This window comes from Ornithorhynchus anatinus, chromosome 20 (assembly GCF_004115215.2).
Source record: "Ornithorhynchus anatinus isolate Pmale09 chromosome 20, mOrnAna1.pri.v4, whole genome shotgun sequence".
NCBI classification, from domain to species: Eukaryota; Metazoa; Chordata; class Mammalia; order Monotremata; family Ornithorhynchidae; genus Ornithorhynchus; species Ornithorhynchus anatinus.
This window is the reverse complement of record NC_041747.1, coordinates 21918552-21939369: the sequence shown is the minus strand read 5'-3', so window position 1 is coordinate 21939369 and position 20818 is coordinate 21918552. Positions and strand designations below refer to the sequence as shown.

The following is a 20818-nucleotide window of genomic DNA, read 5'->3' as shown; positions in this document are numbered from 1 at the left end:
TTTATTAATCATACCAAATTTACTCTGAATCAAGACCCTGATCCTAGAAAAAAAATTTTTTGTAAGGTATCACAGTTTTTTTAGTTTGCTTGTGAGTGGATTATGAGATAATTTTCAAAGATTGGATCATTTTCATGGCAAGTCAATTGAAAGCAATCTTAGTGGGAGTTTCTGGCTTGAAATGATGGCAGGATGTGGAGTCCTTTAGGTTATTGCATGGTTGCTACACTTTAATCTTTGGTGTCCCTTTTAGTGTATTGTCCTGGCCATGGTCTGCCCCGGAGAAGGATGTGAATTCATCCAGCCTTCCTGGATCAGACCCAATTCGAAACACTGTATTTTCGGGTCCTGCCTTCTTTCCCCATTTTTATAAATCAGTTCAGGGTGCAAGCTAAGGGCTTGGGTAGATATCACTTTTAAAGCATCTAACTCACCCAATATAAAAATGCAATGAAGACAAGCTATTCCATTGATTTTATAAAATAACCATCGAACCATGGGAAGCAGCATGGCATAGTGGATAGACCCTGGGCCTGGGTGTCAGCAATTCATGGTTTCTAATCCCAGCTCCGCCACTTGTCATCTGTGTGGCCTTGGGCAAGTCACTTCACTTCTCTGGCCTCAGTTATCTCATCCGTAAAATGGTCATTAAGACTATGAGCCCCATCCGGGACAGGGACTGTGTCCAACCCTATTTGCTTGTATCATCGTTGAATACAGTAAGTGCTTAACAAATAGCACAATTATTATTATCGATGTAGTTCAATTCAAAATCTCCAGCTGTTTTGTAAAAAAAAAAAACACACCTCAAAGTCTGTGTTAGTTTTCTTGTTCAGCCGGCTAAAAAGTAGGATTTTTTTGTTCTTTACTGTTTGCATAAGTGTGCATATTTCCATGGGTAATAGGTCATTTTAACAAAGCTTCCCATATATTTTCTTTCAAGTAATTTCACTGACAGAGAGTAAAAAGAAAAGCAATGTGTTGCCAGAGTTGGGTAGGTTCCAGGAAGAACAGCTGGAGACCTGTTTTTATTGTGAGGGAGACCACAAACAAATAGAGCAGGAAAACAATTGTGTTTGCATGTTGAAATTTGCTTCTTAGACATCATTTCCATCATGACAATAAGAAAGATACTAAGGGTAAAAATAGCTTTTGTACAAGAACCAGGCTATGAAAGTACTCCTACACCCCACCACTACTTTGGAAGGAAGACAAGATTGAGTGATTAAGGTGCAACTTCCTATGCTTTGTTAAGAATGATTCAAAGCAACTACTAAGTGAATCACCTTTACCAGACGCTGTAAGTGCCTGAGATTAATCCTTTTGAATAGTCTCTCTTCTTGGATTACTTTAATGCCAAATCTACACAGCCCAGATAAAATAATTTCTTATAAATTGGGACTCATGCTTCTTTTAATGAAATACCTTCTGGCCATTTTTACTACAAGGATTCCCCCCCCCCCATTTGAAAATAAAATAATAAAATGAGAAACTTGCTTTGGCCAGTACAAAGAATCATAAGGCTCTTGGCTTATTATGCAATATTAATTGTTGCAGCAGAATTACCTGGTTTCAATCATGATCAGGCATGTTGTGCTTGGCAGTCTGGCTTAAAGGGTGGGGGGGGAAAGAACTCAAAGCCACTAGGATTTTTAAATAAATTTCATCAGGACTGATCACTAACACAACTAGATGCTTGGGAGAGTACAGTATAACAGAGTTGGGTAGACATGTTCTCTGTCTTCAAGGAACTTACAGTCTAGAGGAGGATCACCCCAGATTGATTATAAGGGGGTGGTCACAAGCCAGTCAGTGACTGGGAGTTTGCTTTTATGCTACTATTGCATTGGAAAGATGATTGGTTGAGGTCCCTGGAGTGGTGATGAGGTGTCATCTGGAAAAAATAGTAGGGGCTGGTATCCAAGAGAGGAGGGATAATGCAAGGGCATCCACTGTTTTGCCACTACTTACCATTCTTTCTTTTCGGGGGTCCTCTAGGTAATAATAATTGCGGTATTTGTTAAGCACTGACTATGGGCCGAGCACTGTATGAAACCTTGGTTGATTGATCAAAGTGTCACCGCTGTGCCTAGCTCCTTAGACCAATCAATCAATCAAGCAGTCAGTTGTATTTATTGAGCGTTTATTGTGGGCAGAGCTGTGTACTAAGTGCTTGGGAGAGATCAGCAGGCGGCTGCCAGGATATCCACCGTTGAATTAGTCAATCAATGGTGTATATTGAGTGCTTACTAAGTCCAGAGCACTGTACTAAGCACTTGGGAGAGTCCAATACAATAGAATTAGCAGACACGTTCCCTGCCACTCCAATCTTCACCACCCATGTTGACTAGCTATTTTCAGGACTCCAGTTGAGCTAATCCATAGAGAGACTCTTGGGCAATTCAGTTAAAGACCTTTCTCCGACATCCCAGCCTGAAAATGCATTCCCTTCTGGCTGTTTCATTCCCACAGTGAAGAGGGAGTTGGTCTTTGGGAGTTCATTCATTCAGTCAAATTTATAGAGCGCTTACTGTGTGCAAAGCATTGTACTGAGTGCTTGGAAAGTACAATTGGGCAACAAATAGAGACAGTCCCTACCCAACAATGAGCTCACAGTCTAGAAGGGGGAGACAGACATCAAACCGAGTAAACGGGCACCAACAGCACCAATATAAATTAATAGAATTATTGATATATACACACCATTAATAAAATAAATAGAATAATAAATATGTACATGTATACACAAGTGCCATGGGGCGGGGAGGGTCGTAGAGCAGAGGGAGGGACTCGGGGCGATGGGGAGGGGAGGAGGAGCAGAGGAAAAGGGGGACTCAGTCTGGGAAAGCCTCCTGGAGGAGGTAAGCTTTCAGTAGGGCTTTGAGGAGGGAAGTGAGCTAGTTTGGCAGATGTGAGGTGGGAGGGCATTCCAGGTCAGAGGTAGGATGTGGGCCAGGGGTCCGATGGCAGGACAGGAGAGAATGAGACAGAGTGAGGAGGTTAATACCAGAGGAGTGGAGTATGCGGGCTGGGCTGTAGAAGGAGAGAAGGGAGGTGAGGTCAGAGGGGGCAAGGTAATGGAGAACTTTGAAGCCAATAGTGAGGAGTTTTTGCTTGATTCATAGAGCTAAACCTAGTCCTGAAAGATAATGATCCTTCAGTGGAACTTTGAGGTTGCCCTTCAGACCCCTGGAAACAGTATCAATAACCTCATGGATAAAACGCAGGCCAGCAGTCAGGAAACCTGAGTTCTTATCCTGGCCCTACCACTTGCCTGCTTTTTGACCGTGGACAAGTCATTTAACTTTCCTGTCCCTCAGTTTCCTTTTCTGTAAAATGGGGTGGGGACAAAATACTTGTTCCCCCTCCCCCTCCCTCTTAGATTATGGGACAGGTCCTATGTCCAATCTGATGATCTTGTATTTAGGCCAGAACTTAGCATGTGCAAGCATAGGGACATAGGGAGTGCCCAATAAAAATGACTATTATTATTATTGTTATTATTTATTGAAGAATACCAGGAAAGAATGCTGACCAGGTCCTTTCTTGTCCTGTGTCACCCCAACTGCCTTTTTTGTGCCTTCAAAGTGTTAGAAAAGAATCTTTGTTTTGAAAGATGATGTCATTTGTGTCATTTACATTCATTCATTCAATCATATATGTTGAGTACTTCCTGAGTGCAGAGCACTGTACTAAGCACCTGGGAGAGTACGATATGAAAATAAACAGACACATTGCTTGCCCTTGGTTTTCAAATATTCAAGCATAGATTCTTCTGCTCTAGTTAATTTTTATATCTGTTTTCAGTGCAGAATTCTATGTTTGGACTCTCACTCTTAAATTTACACATGCAACATGGGCATGACAGAAGTTTTAATGAGAGAATGGAAACCAAGCCCACCAAAACTCAATTTCCAATTCAGTCTTTTCAGTCCTTTCCCTTTGTCGTAAGAATTGTTGGATTTATGGCTGTCTTCAAAGGATGGGAGAGTTGGTGTCAACCCTATGGAACAGGATGATAGGATGATGTATTTTTTAAATGATTACAGCTGTTTATTGTACTCAGTTAAAACTACATTCTTATCTCTTCTGCTTCCACAGATTAATGCCTTGACTCAACTGGTCTCTGGTAATCTCTAACTCAGTTCAGCTGCTTTGGTTAATGGTGCCTTTTATCATCAAACTGCTTGGCCATTTAGTTTATTCACTGGTTGGTGTTGGCACTGATTTTTTCCCCCCATCATCGAAAATAGTGTTAAAATAGACCACTAGTGCCATTTCTGAAAATGTTCCAGTGTTTTCATAACACTGAGCCAGATTTCCCCAGCATGCCAATACACCAAGCCTGTAGGAGGACCCTTTGAAAATAAGTTTTCAAATACCTTCCAGGGGTCTTTCAGGTCATTAGTCAGTCAATTGTATTTATTGGGCAGTTATTCTATGCAGAGTTCTGTATTAGGAACTTGGGAAAGTACAATATAAGAATGAACAGACACATTCCCTCCCCACAACAAGTTTAGAGTCTAGATTAAATTCACCGGGGTTAAGTTTTCAATTACAACCAGGTTTGCTGTTCGAACACTAGAAGAACCTAATGACATAATGAATTTGTTCTGTAATTAAAGTGAGTCCCAAGGGACGGCTTATCTTGTGAGTTGTGCGTGTGTGTCCGTTAAGGTGAGCAAATGTCTTTGGAAACATGGAGGGTGAGGACAGGCAGTAAACAAGATGGTGGCCTCCAGAGGGGGTCCGCCCCCCACAAGGGATCTTAGGGCATAATGGCCCTCACAGCTTTGTGAGCTGGACTCCCAGATTTGCTCATCACAGGTTTTATGCAAGACCTTAGGTTTTCCTGTCAGGGCTGCCAAGCCCCCAGATGGTGGCTTCCTGATTTCCTAGAACTTTTCCCTCTAACCCCATAAAAACCTACCCCCTCGGAACCCCGACACTCACAACTGAAAACTGACACTACCAGCTGAGGTGGGGTAATAATAATAATGTTGGTATTTGTTAAGCGCTTACTATGTGCAAAGCACTGTTCTAAGTGCTGGGGTGGATACAGGGTAATCAGGTTGTCCCACGTGAGGCTCACAGTTAATCCCCATTTTCCAGATGAGGTAACTGAGGCACAGAGAAGTTAAGTGACTTGCCCACAGTCACAGAGCTGCCAAGTGGCAGAGCTGGGTTTCGAACTCATGACCTCTGACTACCAAGCCCATTCTCTTTCCACTGAGCCATGCTGGTGGGGTGGTGTGAGAGAGAAGAGATTTACGAATCGCTCAGGAAGATTTGTGGTAAAGTCCTGGATGAGATAACAAGACCCAATCCAGGAAGTACTGAATGATCTTAATCGTTTTAATGTTGTTTTACGTCCTGACCTATCAATCAGTAGTGTTTATTGAGTATTTACTATGTGCCGAGCACTGTACTAAGCACTTGGGAGAGTACAAGAGAATTAGTAGACACGTTCCCTGCCCAAAATGAGCTTATAGTCTAGGGGAAATAAAACCTAGTCATGGTTTGCATTTTCCTGAATATGAAAAGTAGATATTATCACGAACTACTTGTAAATGGTCAATATCTTTGTGACAAGCAGTTTTCATGCACAAATAGTTTTCTATTATGATAATAACAATACCGATTGTCCTATTTAAGTATTTAGGGCCAACGCTGTTCTAAGCACTGGGGTAGGTACAAGATAATCAGGTCAAACACAGTCCCTGTCCCACATGAGGCTCACGGTTTGAAGGGGAGGGAGTATGGGTATTTTATTCCCATTTTACAGATGGATTTTTGAAATATATCTTGCTGAATTTTGGGACCTTCCAAAATGTTCTAAACTAAAGCCATTGGTCCAATCCTTCCATATTTTGAAGGGCTTGTAAGGTTGGGTATGTGAGGTAGGGTGAGCAAAAACTATTGTAAACTAGAAGAAGTCTATGATGATTTGCGTGGGTTTTTAAAAACTGTGTCCATTTTGAACTCCTTGTCTATCAGAATAGAAATTGAGCTTTGTAATGCTAAAATGGGATATTTTAGAATCAGAAGTTTATTATCTTTACAGTTGTCTGCTGTTAGTCAAGCACTTGTAAACAATTACTCTAACAGTTACTGAAGCAGCTCTGGTCATAAATCAGCTGAGAGTTGCAAAGAGAGGCTCTCCATCACAACAAGAAAAAAAAAAGGACAGAGAATTTATTATTAACATTACAAGCTCTGCTTGCACCATGCAATCCTTCTAAAGTGTAAAATGTCTGCTTCTAGGCTTGCTGGTGTCACGACCAGGATATAAATGTTCCTTCATTATGGATGTTTTTCCTCTCTTGCCAAAATGGGATCTCCGGAGTTGGATCATTTTCTAGAGAAATAGTTGCCCCCAAATTTTGAAATGTTATTTCTCCTGATTTATAACATGTTCCTAGACCATTAATGTGTTTATCAGATTGCTCTGATTCTTCCAACTAATCCTTTGATTTCTGCTATGGTAATTGTGAACAGAGCCCCAAATGATGTGATCATATAGACATAGCATTTCCAGCGAGTTTAGTTAGCACTGTTGCTCCCAAAAGAGAGAAGATAATTACTAGATAATCCCTTGGATGCAAACATATGAAATTCCTTTCTTGTGAGATTAATTCTGCTGACTCTTGTGTTTCAGTTTTTCCACATGACGACACCTTAGGTGAGCATTAGTTTAAGAACTTGAAGCGGGGCAGGAAGTAGAGCTAGAAGAGAAGGGGAGGGAAGAGATGGGAAGGTGAGTGGGAAAGGGAAGAGAAGGGAAGGAGAATGGAGAAGGGAAGAAAAGAAACGGGAAGGGGAATGGGGAAAGGAAGGAAAAGCAAGACAGTAAGAAAGGAGAGGACCCATCTCAAACTCACAACCTAAACTTTCATTCAAGCATATTTATTCAGTGCTTACTGTGTGCAGAACACTGTGCTAAACACTTAACCTAAACATCCTCAATTCTCCTCTCTCATTCCACATACACATTCAATTAGTCACAAAATACTATTCACCGTTCTATTTTCATAACACCTCCACAATTCTCCTTTTTCCTCTCCATCTAAACTGCTACCCTGGTGATAATAATAATGTTGGTATTTGTTAAGTGCTTACTATGTGCAGAGCACTGTTCTAAGCGCTGGGGTAGATACAGGGTAATCAGGTTGTCCCACGTGACGCTCGCAGTTAATCCCCATTTTTCAGATGAGGTAACTGAGGCACAGAGAAGTTAAGTGACTTGCCCACAGTCACACAGCTGACAAGTGGCAGCTTGCCAGTGATCCAAGCAGTCACCATTTCCCGTCTTGCCTACTACATCTGCCTCCCCGCATCCTGTCTCTCCCATCTCCAGTCCATAATTCACTCTGCTGCTGAGATCCTTTTTTTGGAAAAACTGTTCAGTCCATATCTTCCCCACTCCTCCAAAACCTCTAACCATTGACCATCCGCCTCCACATCAAGATTACAACCCCCACTTTATAGGAGAAGTGGGTGTACAATGTGTTTGTGATCTTTAAGCACACTCAACTGTAATACTGTTAATGGCAATTACTTTTTGCTTTTATCTAGCCTAGAATTTAAGGAAACAAAAATGGTTTCATACTCTCTCTCTCTTTATTTTCTTTTTCCTATTAAGCTCAGTCCCTGAAAGAATTTGCCAGGCTCCTCATTGCTGTGGAGGAAGAAAGGAGAAGACTGGTAAGTTTGGATTATTTTGTTTATTTTCTTTTCATTTGGAGACAAATAATTTGACTTGACTCTGCCTTGTCATTTCATAATATCCATTTGCAGACATTTGAATTGTTGTATGCAGCTAAATTGTGACCTCATTTTAAAGACACTAAATTCAAGTGAATATGAATATTTCTTACCTTCATTCTTTGGTAATCTTAAATACCCCCAAATGTTTGACCATAAGGTCTTTGTGGAACCACGACCTCTGAGTCCCAAGCCCATGCTCTTTCCACTAAAGCCACGCTGCTTCCAATCAAATCAATCTGTTCTGATTGTATCTACCCCAGTAGTTATTGCTCAATAAATACCATAATTAGTAGTAGTATAATAATAATAAGAATATTATTATTAGGTCAGGCACTGAGGAAAAGAATAACTAAGTAAAATCCGCAAAATAAAATGAAGAGCAACAGTAGCTAATCTTAAGGGGGCTAGAAGTTTCTCCCCTCTAGGCAGGGCAGTTGTGGTCTGCCCAATGCTCAACCTGTTAGGGAAGCAGGTCCTGCATCATGTTTGTCTTTAGAGGTTGGGGGGTGGGAGGGGCTAAGACTATGGAAGCTCCTAAATGAGTCCAGTTTCAATAATTATACTGTTGCATTGTAATCTCCCAAGTAAGCTCTCAGTGAATACAATTGATCTACCTTCAACCTTCTGAGTCACCTAGTGGAAAGAGCAAAGGACTGAGAGTCGAAGACCTGGGTTCTAATCCTGCCTCTCCCACTTGCCTGTTTAGTGACCTTGGGCAAGACAATTATCTTCCTCTATGCCTCAGTTCCTTCATCTGTAAGAGGGAGGAAGAACAGGTACTGACTCCCACCTTAATACTGTGAGCCCCCAGTAGGGCAGGGATTGTCTGTATTTGTTGCTGAATTATTTTCCTCAAGCGTTTAGTACAGTGATGTACATACAGTAAGCGCTCAATAAATATGATTGAATGTGTCCGATCTGACTGTGTTGTTTTTTTATCTACCCCAGCACTTAGTAAGGTGAGGTGCTGGCCCATATTAAGCCCTGGTCAAATACTGCAGTGGAATTTATCCTCTGTCCTCTGCACTTGTGTAGAGACAAGCCTTGGGAGTTGCACTGAAAACAGAACAACATCATTGGAGATTGCCCATCACCTGGGGTATCCGAATAGCCTGACCACTTTCCTGGAAAAGTGTAGCCTCCGAAGTATTCATCCAAGTCAAAGGCACAGGCCACTCCATTTTTGCTGCAGTTCTCACGTGTTATTTCGAGTCATGGGCATTCTGCTGCACCAAGGATAGGAACATGCTTGGAGGTCTTTCAGTAAAAAGTGCTTTGAAGAGTAGAAGATACTCTTGATTCTTATTGCCTGTTTGACTAAAGGATGGTACTCTGGCTTGGCCCTAATAATAAACGAAGGCAAGCATCATTAAATGTGATTTGCCCGCCCACATCATGTGTTTGAATCACACTGTGGAAGAGGGAGGAGGTACTTACTTCCTCATTTTCTGAAGTAGTTTTTCAGCTTCTTTGCTTCAGGCTAGATGTATTTTGTTGTTAAACTGGGTGTTCTCTCTAAACTGCTCTACCCGAAGGACACTGAAGCTGGTGGGTGAAAGTCTAGCAGTTGACAGAATGAGTCTCCTTTAATCCTTTGTGGCTAGTCACTAGTTGCAGATTGTTTTATTTGCAACAGTTTAGCTTGGTGGATCACTTGTAAAGAATAGTAATCGGAATTATTTTCATTTTCCAGTCTCAGGAGATTTGTTTCATGTTTTATGAGATTGTGCTTTGCCCAGGCATTAAGGCTATAAATATTTTCATCCACTTCAAATAAACTTGTTTACAGGCTCAGTTGTGCTGATTAAATACATTAGTGTTTAGAGCGTGTCTTTTGGCATTAATTTTTGCAATTTATATTTTCAGGATTTCTCACCACTTTTAGGGGGTTTTGTGGGTGGTGTGTTTGGGGCTAACAATGGCTCATCCTGGAATGATTTAGGTTTTTGTTGTCAAGAAAGGCAAATTGTATTTTAGGGAAGTATAAGAATAATTCACCCAAACAGCACAATGTGAAATGCAATCTCTTTCTTTTGTTCTTGTTTATTTGCTTTAAAGTGGAATTCCAGTTCTAAAATAAGATAATTTGCAAACTGGATTCAGATGGATGAGGAAAGAAATGCTGAGTGTGAAAGACGGAGGTGGTGTTCTTGATGGCATGAGTACAGGGTGTTGCTTTTAGTTGACCTGAAAATATTTCAGAAGATTGGTTTGCTTTCTTTAGGATCAGCTTCGGATGGAGGCTTTATTTCTGTTGTTGATCTTGACATCTTTGGCCATGTCTGCATGGGGCAAAACCAATATTCATTGGAAAGAGATCCTGAACCCGCATGTTTTTGACTGCACAAATGTTTATAACTTCACTTTCAGTCGAATGAAATGAGATGTGCAGTTAGTCTTTTTTGTTGCAATTTTTTCGGTTATCAACAGAAATCCAATTAAAGTTCTCCAAGCCAGTTTTTGGAATCTGTGAGATTGCCTGGTAGTTGATTGACCTGGGAGTGCCAGGGTGACATTGATAAAAGATGGGGAGACCCTTATCTCCGGCTATTTTTGCTATGCTAATGTACTAATTGTACCTTGTATCTCCTGGGAATTCTGTTGGTAAAAAGCTGGTCTTTAGGCGCCCTCCTGTAGTTTCGGAAAACAGGCCCTTCCTTTAGTAAACAGCTCCCTTCCAGATGGTTTAATAAGTAAGCAACAGGCACTCTTAATAATATTAAAGTGTAAACAAACTGCAATTCTCCCCTTCAGAGTTAGCATTTGGCGGTTTTTGTTATTGTTGTGTGAGGGGGTTTTTGGTTTTTTGTTTTTGGGTTTTTTGCTTTGTTTTGTTTTTTTTTGTTTTTGCCAGAGTTCTCAGGAGCAAGAGCAGGGTGAGGGAATGAGGCTGGAAAATGGAAAAAGTTGTCAGTGTCAGCCAATCAATGGTTTTTATGAGCCCTCGCTGTGAAACACCTTATTCTGACTCCAAGACCTCTAGAATGTGGGGTATTACTCTGAAAACATGAGCTTTTTCCCGTTCAGATTCTGGTGAAAAATGGTCACTGCTACCCCTCTAGGCACTTCTGATACTCACCCCATCCCCATAGCACTCATATTAATTCATTCAATCATATTTATTGAGCTCTTTCTGTGTGCAGAGCCCTGTACTAAGCGCTTGGAAAGTACAGTTCAGCAAGAAGTAGAGTCAGTCCCTGCCCACAAGGGGCTCACAGTCTAGAGGGGGGAGACAGGCATCAAAACAAATAAACAGGCATGCACATATCCTTAGAGCAGTAATAGTAATAGTGTTTATTGAGCATTTGATGTGCTCGATACATTTATATTCCATTTCTTTCCCTGTCTGTATTTTATTTTAATGGTTGTGCCCTTCATGCCAGACACTGACTCTCCCCCTCTTCAAAGCCTTACTGAAGGCCCGTCTCCACCAAGAGGCCTTCCCAGACTAAGCCAAACTTTTCCTCATCTCCCACTCCCTTCTGTGTCTCCCTGACTTGCTCCCTTTACTCTTCTCCTCTCTCCCCACCCCACAGCACTTATGTATTTGTCTGTAATTTTACTTATTTATATTGATGTCTGATTATATGTACTGATGTCTGTCCCTGGCCCTCAAGACTGTGAGCTCCTTATGGGCAAAGATTGTCATTCTTTACTGCTGTATTGTACTTTCCCAAGTGCTCAATACAGTGCTCTTCACACAGTAAGCACTTAATAAATAGACTGAAAGAATGAATGGATTGTAAACTTCTTAAGGAAGGGAATATGTCTGTCGATCATTCGGTAGATAGTATTTACTGAGTGCTTACAGTTTGCAGAGCATTCATTTATTCAGTCATATTTCTTAAGCACTTACTGTGTGCAGAGCACTGTACTAAATGCTTGGGAGGGTACAAATAAGAGTTGGTAAACATTTCCTGCCCACAGTGAGCTTGTAGCCTAGAGAGGAGCCTGGCATTAATATAAGTGAATTACCGATATTTATGTACTGCTTTGGGGCTGAGGGAGGGGTGAATAAAGGGAGTAAATCAGGGCAACTTGCAGGAGGGAATGGAAGAAGAGGAAATGAGGGCTTAGTCAGGGAGGACCTCTTGGAGGAGTTGTGCTTTCGATAAGGCTTAGAAGGTGAGGAGAGTAATTTTCTGTCAGATTTGAATAGGGAGGGCTTTCCAGGCCAGAGGCTGGATGTGGGCGAGAGGCAGCGAGATAGACTATATATATCGCTGTACAGTGAGTAGGTTGGCATTAGAGGAGGGAAGTGTGCAGGCTGGGTTGTAGTTGGAGAGCAGCAAGGTGAAGTAGGTAGGGGAGGATTGAGTGCTTTAAAGCTGATGGTGAGGAGTTTCTGTTTGATGTGGAGATGAATGGGGAACCATGGGAGGTTCTTGAGGAGTGGGGAGACATGGATTGAGCATTTTTGTAGAAAAATGATCTGGGCAACAGAGTGAAGTGTGGACTGGAGTAGAGAGAGGAGGGAGGGAAGTCAGCAAGAAGGCTGATACAGTAAACAAGCCAGGATAGGATAAGTGCTTGGATTAACGTGGTAGCAATTTGGATGGCAAGGAAAAGATGGAGCGATAGTGTGAAGGTTGAATTTTTAATAAGGTACAACACCAATGAGTCACACAAATCATGCTCCTCGGAGTAGCCACGTAATATAGGAATTTATACCAGAAATGGTAATCATGGTAATATTTTCTGACCATCTATCCCCTAACCCATTAATTCCTATTGAATCAGAGAACACAACTGCCTCGTTTTAGCACTTAAACTTAAACTTAAACTTAGCACTCGTTTATTCACTTAAATAGCCACTGGAAATATTTCAGTTGAAAACTAAGGAGACCATTTCTTTTTCTCATTGGCTGTCGGTTATTTTGACCTGAATTGTCCTGATCATTGCCGTGGCTCTCTATGTAAAAAAGAAATGGAAAGGAAAGGATAGTTTGTTAAATTCCTCCCTCAGGTGATGTTATTTCTCTTAAGTCTTTACTGCTTTCTTTCAGGTCCTGGGAATATAAGGGGTGATTTGGAGAGGCAGGGGTGGAAGTCTAGATGTTGGTCAGGGCATTAGAAGCTGAAATTTTAAGACCCATCTACAAACATAAAGCTTAGATGAAATGGAACTTTAGATACAAAATATAAAATGTCATTCCTGCTCATCACAGCTGTCTTCCAAGAAAGTCATGTCCTGTGGTAACTTCATGATATTTGTAGAGTTGAATTTCATCTACAGAAAAGCACAAGCAACAACTATGGACTCTCCCAAAGGCTTAGGAAGTGGTCTACACACTTAGCACTCAATGAAGATCACTAATGATGATGATTATCTTTGTGTTTGTATATTGACTGTAAGAAACTAAAGAGAAAACCAAATTTAAACCCGTTGTAAAGAAGTTTAATTACAGGCAAGCACACACTTTTTTCATAGCACCCCCAAGTAGGGGTGGGGGGCCTTTCATTTTGAGAAAGGGATCACACTTGGAGAGAGAAGTGACTAGATTGTACTCAGAGTCTCTCCTGTACTTCTGTACATACTGACTCACTCCATCATCTTGCCCCCTTCTACCTCACCTTGCTACTCTCCTACTACAACCCAGCCCACATACTTCACTCGTCTAATGCCAACCTTCTCACTCTACTTCCATCTCATCTGCCAATCCCTCTCCTCATCCTGCCTCTGGCCTGGAACAACCTCCCTCCTCAAATCCAGGAAAGTCTTATCGAAGGCACATCTCTTCCAGGAGGCCTTCCTTGACTAAGCCCCCCTTTTCTTCTTCTCCAACTCCCTTCTGGATCGCCCCCCTCACAGCCCCACAGCACTTATCTAAATAACTGTGATTTGTTTATATTAATGTCTGTCTCCCCAACTCTAGACTGTAAGCTCCTTGTGGACAGGGAATGTGTCTGTTTATTGTTGTACAGTCTTCTCCCAGGCACTTAGTACAGTGCTCTGCACATACTAAGTGCTCAATATATATGATTGAATGAATGAACCTGCATCCTTCTGGATTATAAACCGTTCTGCTAGACTGTAAATTTTACCAACTCTAATGTGCTTTCCCAAATGGTTAGTATTGTGCTTTGCCCAGAGTATAGTGTTCAGTGAAAACTATTGGTTGGTTAATAGGTGTTCTTTCCACCGGTCTAGTAGAGCTGCTTCTGATGTCAGAGCTCTGTCCTAAACACTGGGTTAGATGTAGATAATCAGATCAGGCAAAAAAGTGGCAGACATAATATATGCTTAAGAAATACCATAAAAAAAACCCTGACCTACACACAATCTAGTCCGTTGTGGCAAGCATAAAACATGACTCAGAGAGGGACAGTTATTCTCTAAGTTTGAACAGAATGGAGTGTTGTATGAATTAAGCATCTATTGCAGCAGCACAGTGCATTAAGTGCTTGGGAGAGTATAATAAAGATCAAAGATAATCCCAGCTTTAAGAGTTTACAATATAACTGGGAAGGTGGACAAAAGATGGTTAAATAGAAATGGAAAGAGAATGGAAACGTAGGTGAATAAGTGCTTAAATAGTAAAAATAACTGTGGTATTTAAGCACTTACTATATGTCAAAAACCGTTCTAAGCACTGGAGGAACTGAGGCGCAGAGAAGTTAAGTGACTTGCCTGAGGTCTCACAGCAGGCTCTTGGAGGAGCTGGGATTAGAACCCATGTCCTCTGACTCCCAGCCTGTGCTTTTTCCACTGGCCACCCTCTTCCTCAGCAGAGTACATAAATTGACAAGTACAGGCATAACAGAAATGGTGAAAGGTGAATTGTGAATTTCCAACCTTGTTCGATTGTTAATTCATTATCGGAAACATACGTCAGGTATGTAGTCCTGGATCCAAATTCCTAAAATGTGATTTCATTCACCACCTGAATGTGCAAAGCGGAAGTCCCATGGGTATGATTCTCTATGCTCTTGAGCAGTTGCAACAAATAACCAATTGGATGTCTAGACGGTTCAGGAAATCTGTGGATTTAAAGGAGGGTTTTTGGGCAATTTATAGACTCTTGTAGACAGTATTATTTGTTGCTAACAGGAATTGACAGAACTCATCATGAGGCTTTTGAGGAACTTTTAGCTCTCTTGTTTTCTCCTAAGTGCTTAGTACAGTGGTCTGGACACAGTAGGTGATCAGTGAATATGACTGATTAATTAGCCATCTGTTCTGATAACTGTCCTCATTTGGAGGAATCATTTTCTATGAGGGAAGGGAGAGTGGCTGGATATCTACCTTGATAGGTTATATAAAACTTTTTGAGACTTCACTGACCTCTAAATTGAGAATTTAGTAATCTCCTTGGGCTTCTGTCATATACAGCTCATGTTGATGCTTGATGTTAGTCTTTTTTTTGGGGGGGTGGGGTGAGAGGACATTCATTTCATTCATTAAACCCTTAGGTACAGTGCTCGGCACATAGTGCTCAGTAAATACTACGAATGAATTCAATATTACTGAATTGCAGTCCTTTGTGCATAATGAGAGTTAAAGTTGTAAACATTTCTTTTCTATGCTGTATCTTGAAATGCCCTATTTGTCTTTAGAATGAAGTAGACTTTCCAGATCATCAAGTTTGCAGAGTTTATTAAGCCAATAAAAAAAGATAAAAAGCAGCCTGTTTGCTTCCAGTAGCTAATGAATCATCCCATTGTTTGGAGAGGTAGGAGTGCTGTCTGTTTAACAAGTCTCTCCCTAAAATACAGACGAATTTAAATCTGTTTTAGAGACAGTCTAAAATAATCCTCTCACATCTTCTTTACATTCTTCCTCTCTTTCCTTCCTTCACTTCTCTTCCCCATTGTCTTTGCAAGGTTAAGCAGATAAACAAGAATTTAAGGGGAAGAAAAAGAATGGATTGTTGTGAAAGTACTCAGACTTTACGGAGAGATTTATTCTTCTTTGATCCAAGCCAGTTCACCTAGTTAATCAAAGGGACTTAATCCTCTAGTGATCCAGGGTGAGTAAACTACCTGCTTTGATGCAGTTACTGTCCACTGGAAGAAAATGACTCTTTAAGGATTCAGGGAATTACTCCACGAACACATCACAGAGGGCATGTTATTCTGTCTCTGACTCACCTATGTTCTCTGAAGAATAACAACCCTGTGAAGCCAGGACATAAAGTCATGCATGGGGAATGCAATTGTGGAGTTTATGTACCAGGACTGGGCCTTGGCTAGCGAGTTTCGATCATGTTGTGGACACAATTATCTTAAGCTAGCTATGCCTTCGACTAGATTTAGAGTTTCTTAAACTGCACAACCCTGGTTAACTCGAACCTATAATCATTCTAGGTAATATGAGTTTGAACTCGAGGGTCTTTGAAACAATAGCCTCAGAAATTGACATAGCCTCACAGAAATTTGAGATAACCTCCTTAGAGATTATTTTGCTCCTTAATTCTTCAGAAACAGTTTGCTCCACCCACCAATGGGCAACCGTTCAGTCAAATTATGAGGGTGATCTTTTGGGGGAGGGAGGTTAATAGATTATTGTCATTTATTTACAGTATTTTAGTTCTCTATTTTCTAGCATATTTGAAAAATCCTGTTTTTCATGATTATAAAGGGATTGCATTGTTTTTTTTTATAAAGACATCGATTCATATGCCCGATTTAATCCTGAAACTCATGCTTTTGAATTCCCTCAGTGACTGAAGAAATGATTAAACTGTATCAGCCTCCTTTACTTTGAGGCCTCCAGAGACTCCTTCAGTTGTGAAATGCTTTGTCATTGCTTTTCACTGCCAAATCTGTGTTACTTGCCAGAATTCTGTCTCTGTCATAATTTTTGAATCTGACAGCCAAGGAAGTGAAAATACTCAGAAACAAAATAAGATTGACTTCTGTGATGGGTGTGAAAGCCTCTTAATATTGAGCAAGACACCTAAAAAAGCAAATAAACTAGTTACAAATTCATGGATACATAGCAACCTGGAGTAGAGAGGGCTTAAAGTATCACATCTTAAAAGTTCCACTTTGTTCTGGCTGTTTTTGATTCCTTGGCACGAGAATTTTAATAATTAAAGTAGTTGTAGTATTTGTAAAACACTGTGTCCCAAGCACTCCTTAGATTCAATATAATCAGATAAGACCCTGGCCTTATCTCTGATCTATTCTGTAGCCTGTGCTTTAATGTTGTGAAGACTTCTCTGAAAATTTGTTATGGACAGGGAACTTGTCTACCAACTCTTTTGTAATGTAATCTATCAAGTGCTTAATACAGTGCTCTACACACAGTAAGCATTAAGCCCAAGTTCTTTTATTTCTGTGAGGAGGGATGCAGTTCTTCTAGATTTTTTTCTGGGAGTTTGTTGATTTTTCTGTGAAACTTGCATGAGATCAGGTCCTGGAAGAGGCCTCAACATAATCTAGGCCATCTCCCATTCTCTTGGCTGGATTTCACCCAAATTATTGAAGATTGATAGCCATCTTATCTTGCTCTTAAGAATCTCCAGGAAAAAAAAATCCCACAACCTCCCTTGGAAACCTGTCCAAAAAGTTTCTTTGTGGCCTGGTAATTTTTCTTTGCCTTTCTTGGCTCCCTTTCCTACATATTCTGGGACTGGGAAACGCATGCTGCACATTAGCAACTTTGCTATTGAGTCCAATGTGTCTGGTTGAGCATTCTAAATGCCCTGGTGTCACAATTGTTAAAACTATCCAATCGCCCTTGTTATTAAAACAGTGCTGGAGGGAATAGTTGCTTGGAGTAGTTCCTTTGCATATCTTGGATCTTAACAAAATTAGTATAGTCCACAGAAATTTACTCCTGAAGAGGCTGATGGCTTCTAGTAACCAAGCAGCTATACTGATTATTAGAAATGCCACTGTGGGATTAAAAATTTGTTTTCCATTGTTTCCACAATATTGAGGATTAGAGCAGAAAGGATTATAATCAAACTACAAAGCAGCCCCCTCAACAGAGAAACCGTGTGGCCTAGTGGATAGAACACAGGCCTGTGAATCAAAAGGACCTGGGTTCTAATCCAGACTCTACCACTTGTCTGCTGTGTGACCTTGGGCAAGTTACTTAACTTCTCTGGGACTTAGTTACCTCATCTGTAAAATGGCGATTAAAACTGTAAACCCCACAAGGGATGTGGGTTATGTCCAACCTGATTAGCTTGCATCTACCCCAGGGCTTAGTACAGTGCTTAGTAAAATGCTTAAGAAATACCACCAAAAAAAAAACTTAAAAGCCCAACTACACACACTTAAGAACATATCTTTAAACTTATTTTCTCCCCCCTAACTGTAGTTTACTTTTGTAATGATAATAAAAATGATAATAATTCGAATTATAATAATTCGTTAAGCGCTTGCTATTTGCCAGGCACTGTACTAAGCGCTGGGGTAGATACCAGCAAATTGGGTTGGATACAGACCCTGTCCCACGTGGGTCCTCAATTCCCATTTTACAGATGAGGTAACTGAGGCACAGAGAAGTGAAGTGACTTGCCTAAGGTCACACAGCAGACAAGTGGCAAAGCCGGAATTAGAACCCATGACCTTCTGACTCCCAGGCCCATGCTCTGCCCTCTAAGCCAGGCAGCTTCCCTCCCTGCCTACCCCATACTAGAACTGTAACCTCACTGAAAGCACGAATCATGTCTAACAACTCTAAAATACCCTCCCAAGCACTTAGTGCTGTAGTTTATGAGAAATTCCCCCTGAGAACGGTATTCAGAGTACTGGTGAAATGCAAGAACCACACATGTATTTTCAAGTGATTTGCAAATGATTTGCTTATGCCCCAAAAGAATGGTCAACTTCCCAAGGTAAAAATATATCTCCTCTGAAGCTTCCCCCAGTTTCTTTATTGATGATTCTCTATGATTTTTTAAGCATTCTCTGGGATTCTCATTGCTGCCATCTAAAGATGACAAAATCAATAGTATTTATTGAGTGTTAAATATGTGCAGAATACCAATCAATGTAACAAATACAGATAATCCCTGCCCACACCGAGTTCACAGTCTAGAAGAGGGGGAGACAGACATCAAAACAAGTAAACCGGCATCAGCAGCATCATTATAAGTAAATAGAATTATAGATATATGCACATCATTAATAAAATAAATAGAATTATACTTATCAATATGTACATAAGTACACAAGTGCTGTGGGATGAGGAGGGGGTAGAGCAAAGGGAGCGAGTTGGGGCGATGGTGAGGGCAGAGGAAAAGGGGGCCTAATTGTACATTCCAAGTACTTAGTACAGTGCTCTGCACACAGTAAGTACTCAATAAATACGATTGAATGAATGAATTTTCTGCATGAACAACCACCTGCCCCCACTGTTTCTTTATAATAAGTGTCAGTTTTAATGGAAACTTGGAGATCGGTGCAGAACAGGGAGATGAGAAGGCCAGACAGTATTCCCTAAGAAGGGTGAGGAGAGAGAGTCCTAAGGATAATAAACATTTCCTTTCAGTCAACTCCATCGAGCCCAAATCACCTTTGCAAAAGTGGTGCTGGCCTCCTAAGTAGAACTTTTCAAAGAACTGAAAATTGCATGAAGCCTCTGATATTTAACTCTGGAGATGACTTTTTTGAAGCCTCAGTGGAATGCAAATTTTACTTTGCCCCTCCAATAATGATGAAATCTTGAAAGATTTCAAAATCATGCCACCCTCCAAGGTGGTGATTGGGGAGCAGTAGAAATACCAGGCAAAGAGGCCTTATTAGCAAAGGAAAAAATGTCTTCTATTGTTTTACAATAGAAACAAATAGTTTTTGTTTGAAAGAGAAAAATCAGTTTTCCAGTTCTTTTAAAGCACATCTTGGGTTTTTTAGGGGAGAGTTTAGGCATCTGGTTCACATTAACTTAAAGCTGAAATGAAAATTTGAATTTAAAGCTTTCTCTTTCTAATAATACATTTGTTGCCCATAGAAGCATTTCTTCAGTGGATCAGATGCGGCTGTGGCACATTTACGATCTAGCATACTCCTCAAAGCTGCTGGTGGGAAAAGATTATTTCAGTTCATCCTCTCCTGTTGTGCATTCTTTCATTATAGCACACCAGCTTGTGTGGGCAAGTAACTCCAAATCAGTGTGCATATGTTTTGTGGCTTCTGTTTAGGAAGCTCTTTTTGAAAACGTAGCCTTTTGTGCTTAATTCTTTCCAAAGAAATATTTAGCATTGCTAGACTGCTCTGCACAGTGGGCTAAGTGAAACAATAATGGACATTGGATTGGCAGATATTTCACTGAGTTTTTGATCTGCATACCTAGGGTTTCCAATTGGACAAGCACTATTTTCTTCTTGGTGAGATTTTCCATCCTAAATTTCATATTGCAGAAAAAGGAAGGCCATTTTAAATGTATTTCAGGATTTTTAGTCTTCATGGTGTGAAACTTTTACAAGGAGACATTTTAGTACTTTTATCATGAAAGCATCCAGGGATGTGTGTGTGTGTGTGTGTCTATGTGTGTGTTCTAATGATTTTATATCTGTCCTACAGCATAGTACAATAATTGGTGCTAATTAAATGTCATAATAATGTTTTAGGAGCAAGCAAGTGGATTTATTTGATGGACTGGGTGGAGAGGATCATTCCATGGTGTATCACGAGTTGTTGCTATTTTAAAGCTAGCTTGTAAGAGATTGTAAACTCCTTCCTTGAACACAGGGAATGTGTGCTTACTTAAATGTACTGTCAGGCAATTAAGCTCTGCACAGCTTTGCACTTGAATATGCACCCTTTTTTCACCCCTCCCTCAGCCCCACAGCACTATCAGTCATTCATTCAATTGCATTTATTGAGCGCTTACTGTGCGCACAACACTGTACTAAGTGCTTGGACAGTCCAATTCAGCAATAAACAGAGACAATCCCTGCCCACATTGGGCTTACAGTCTAGAAGGGGGAGGGAGACATATCTAAACAAGTAAACAGGCATCAATATAAGTCAATAGAATTATGGATATATACACTTCAAAACAATTAACAGGCATTAATATAAATAGATTTATAGATATGTACATATGTACACAAGTGCTGTGGGGCAGGGATGGGGGTAGAGCAAAGGGAGC

At 40.6% G+C, this 20818-nt stretch overlaps 1 protein-coding gene across 2 annotated transcripts in view; it reads left to right on the top strand.

Moving 5' to 3' along the window:
* The window catches only part of ARHGAP42 (Rho GTPase activating protein 42), a 160276-nt gene that overhangs the window by 48798 nt on the left and 90660 nt on the right, over positions 1-20818 (top strand). For both annotated transcript variants that reach the window (XM_029048349.2, XM_029048348.2), the window contains exon 3: positions 7643-7704. In XM_029048349.2, the coding sequence (XP_028904182.1) occupies positions 7643-7704 (62 nt within the window). The remainder of the gene's footprint in view (positions 1-7642; positions 7705-20818) is intronic.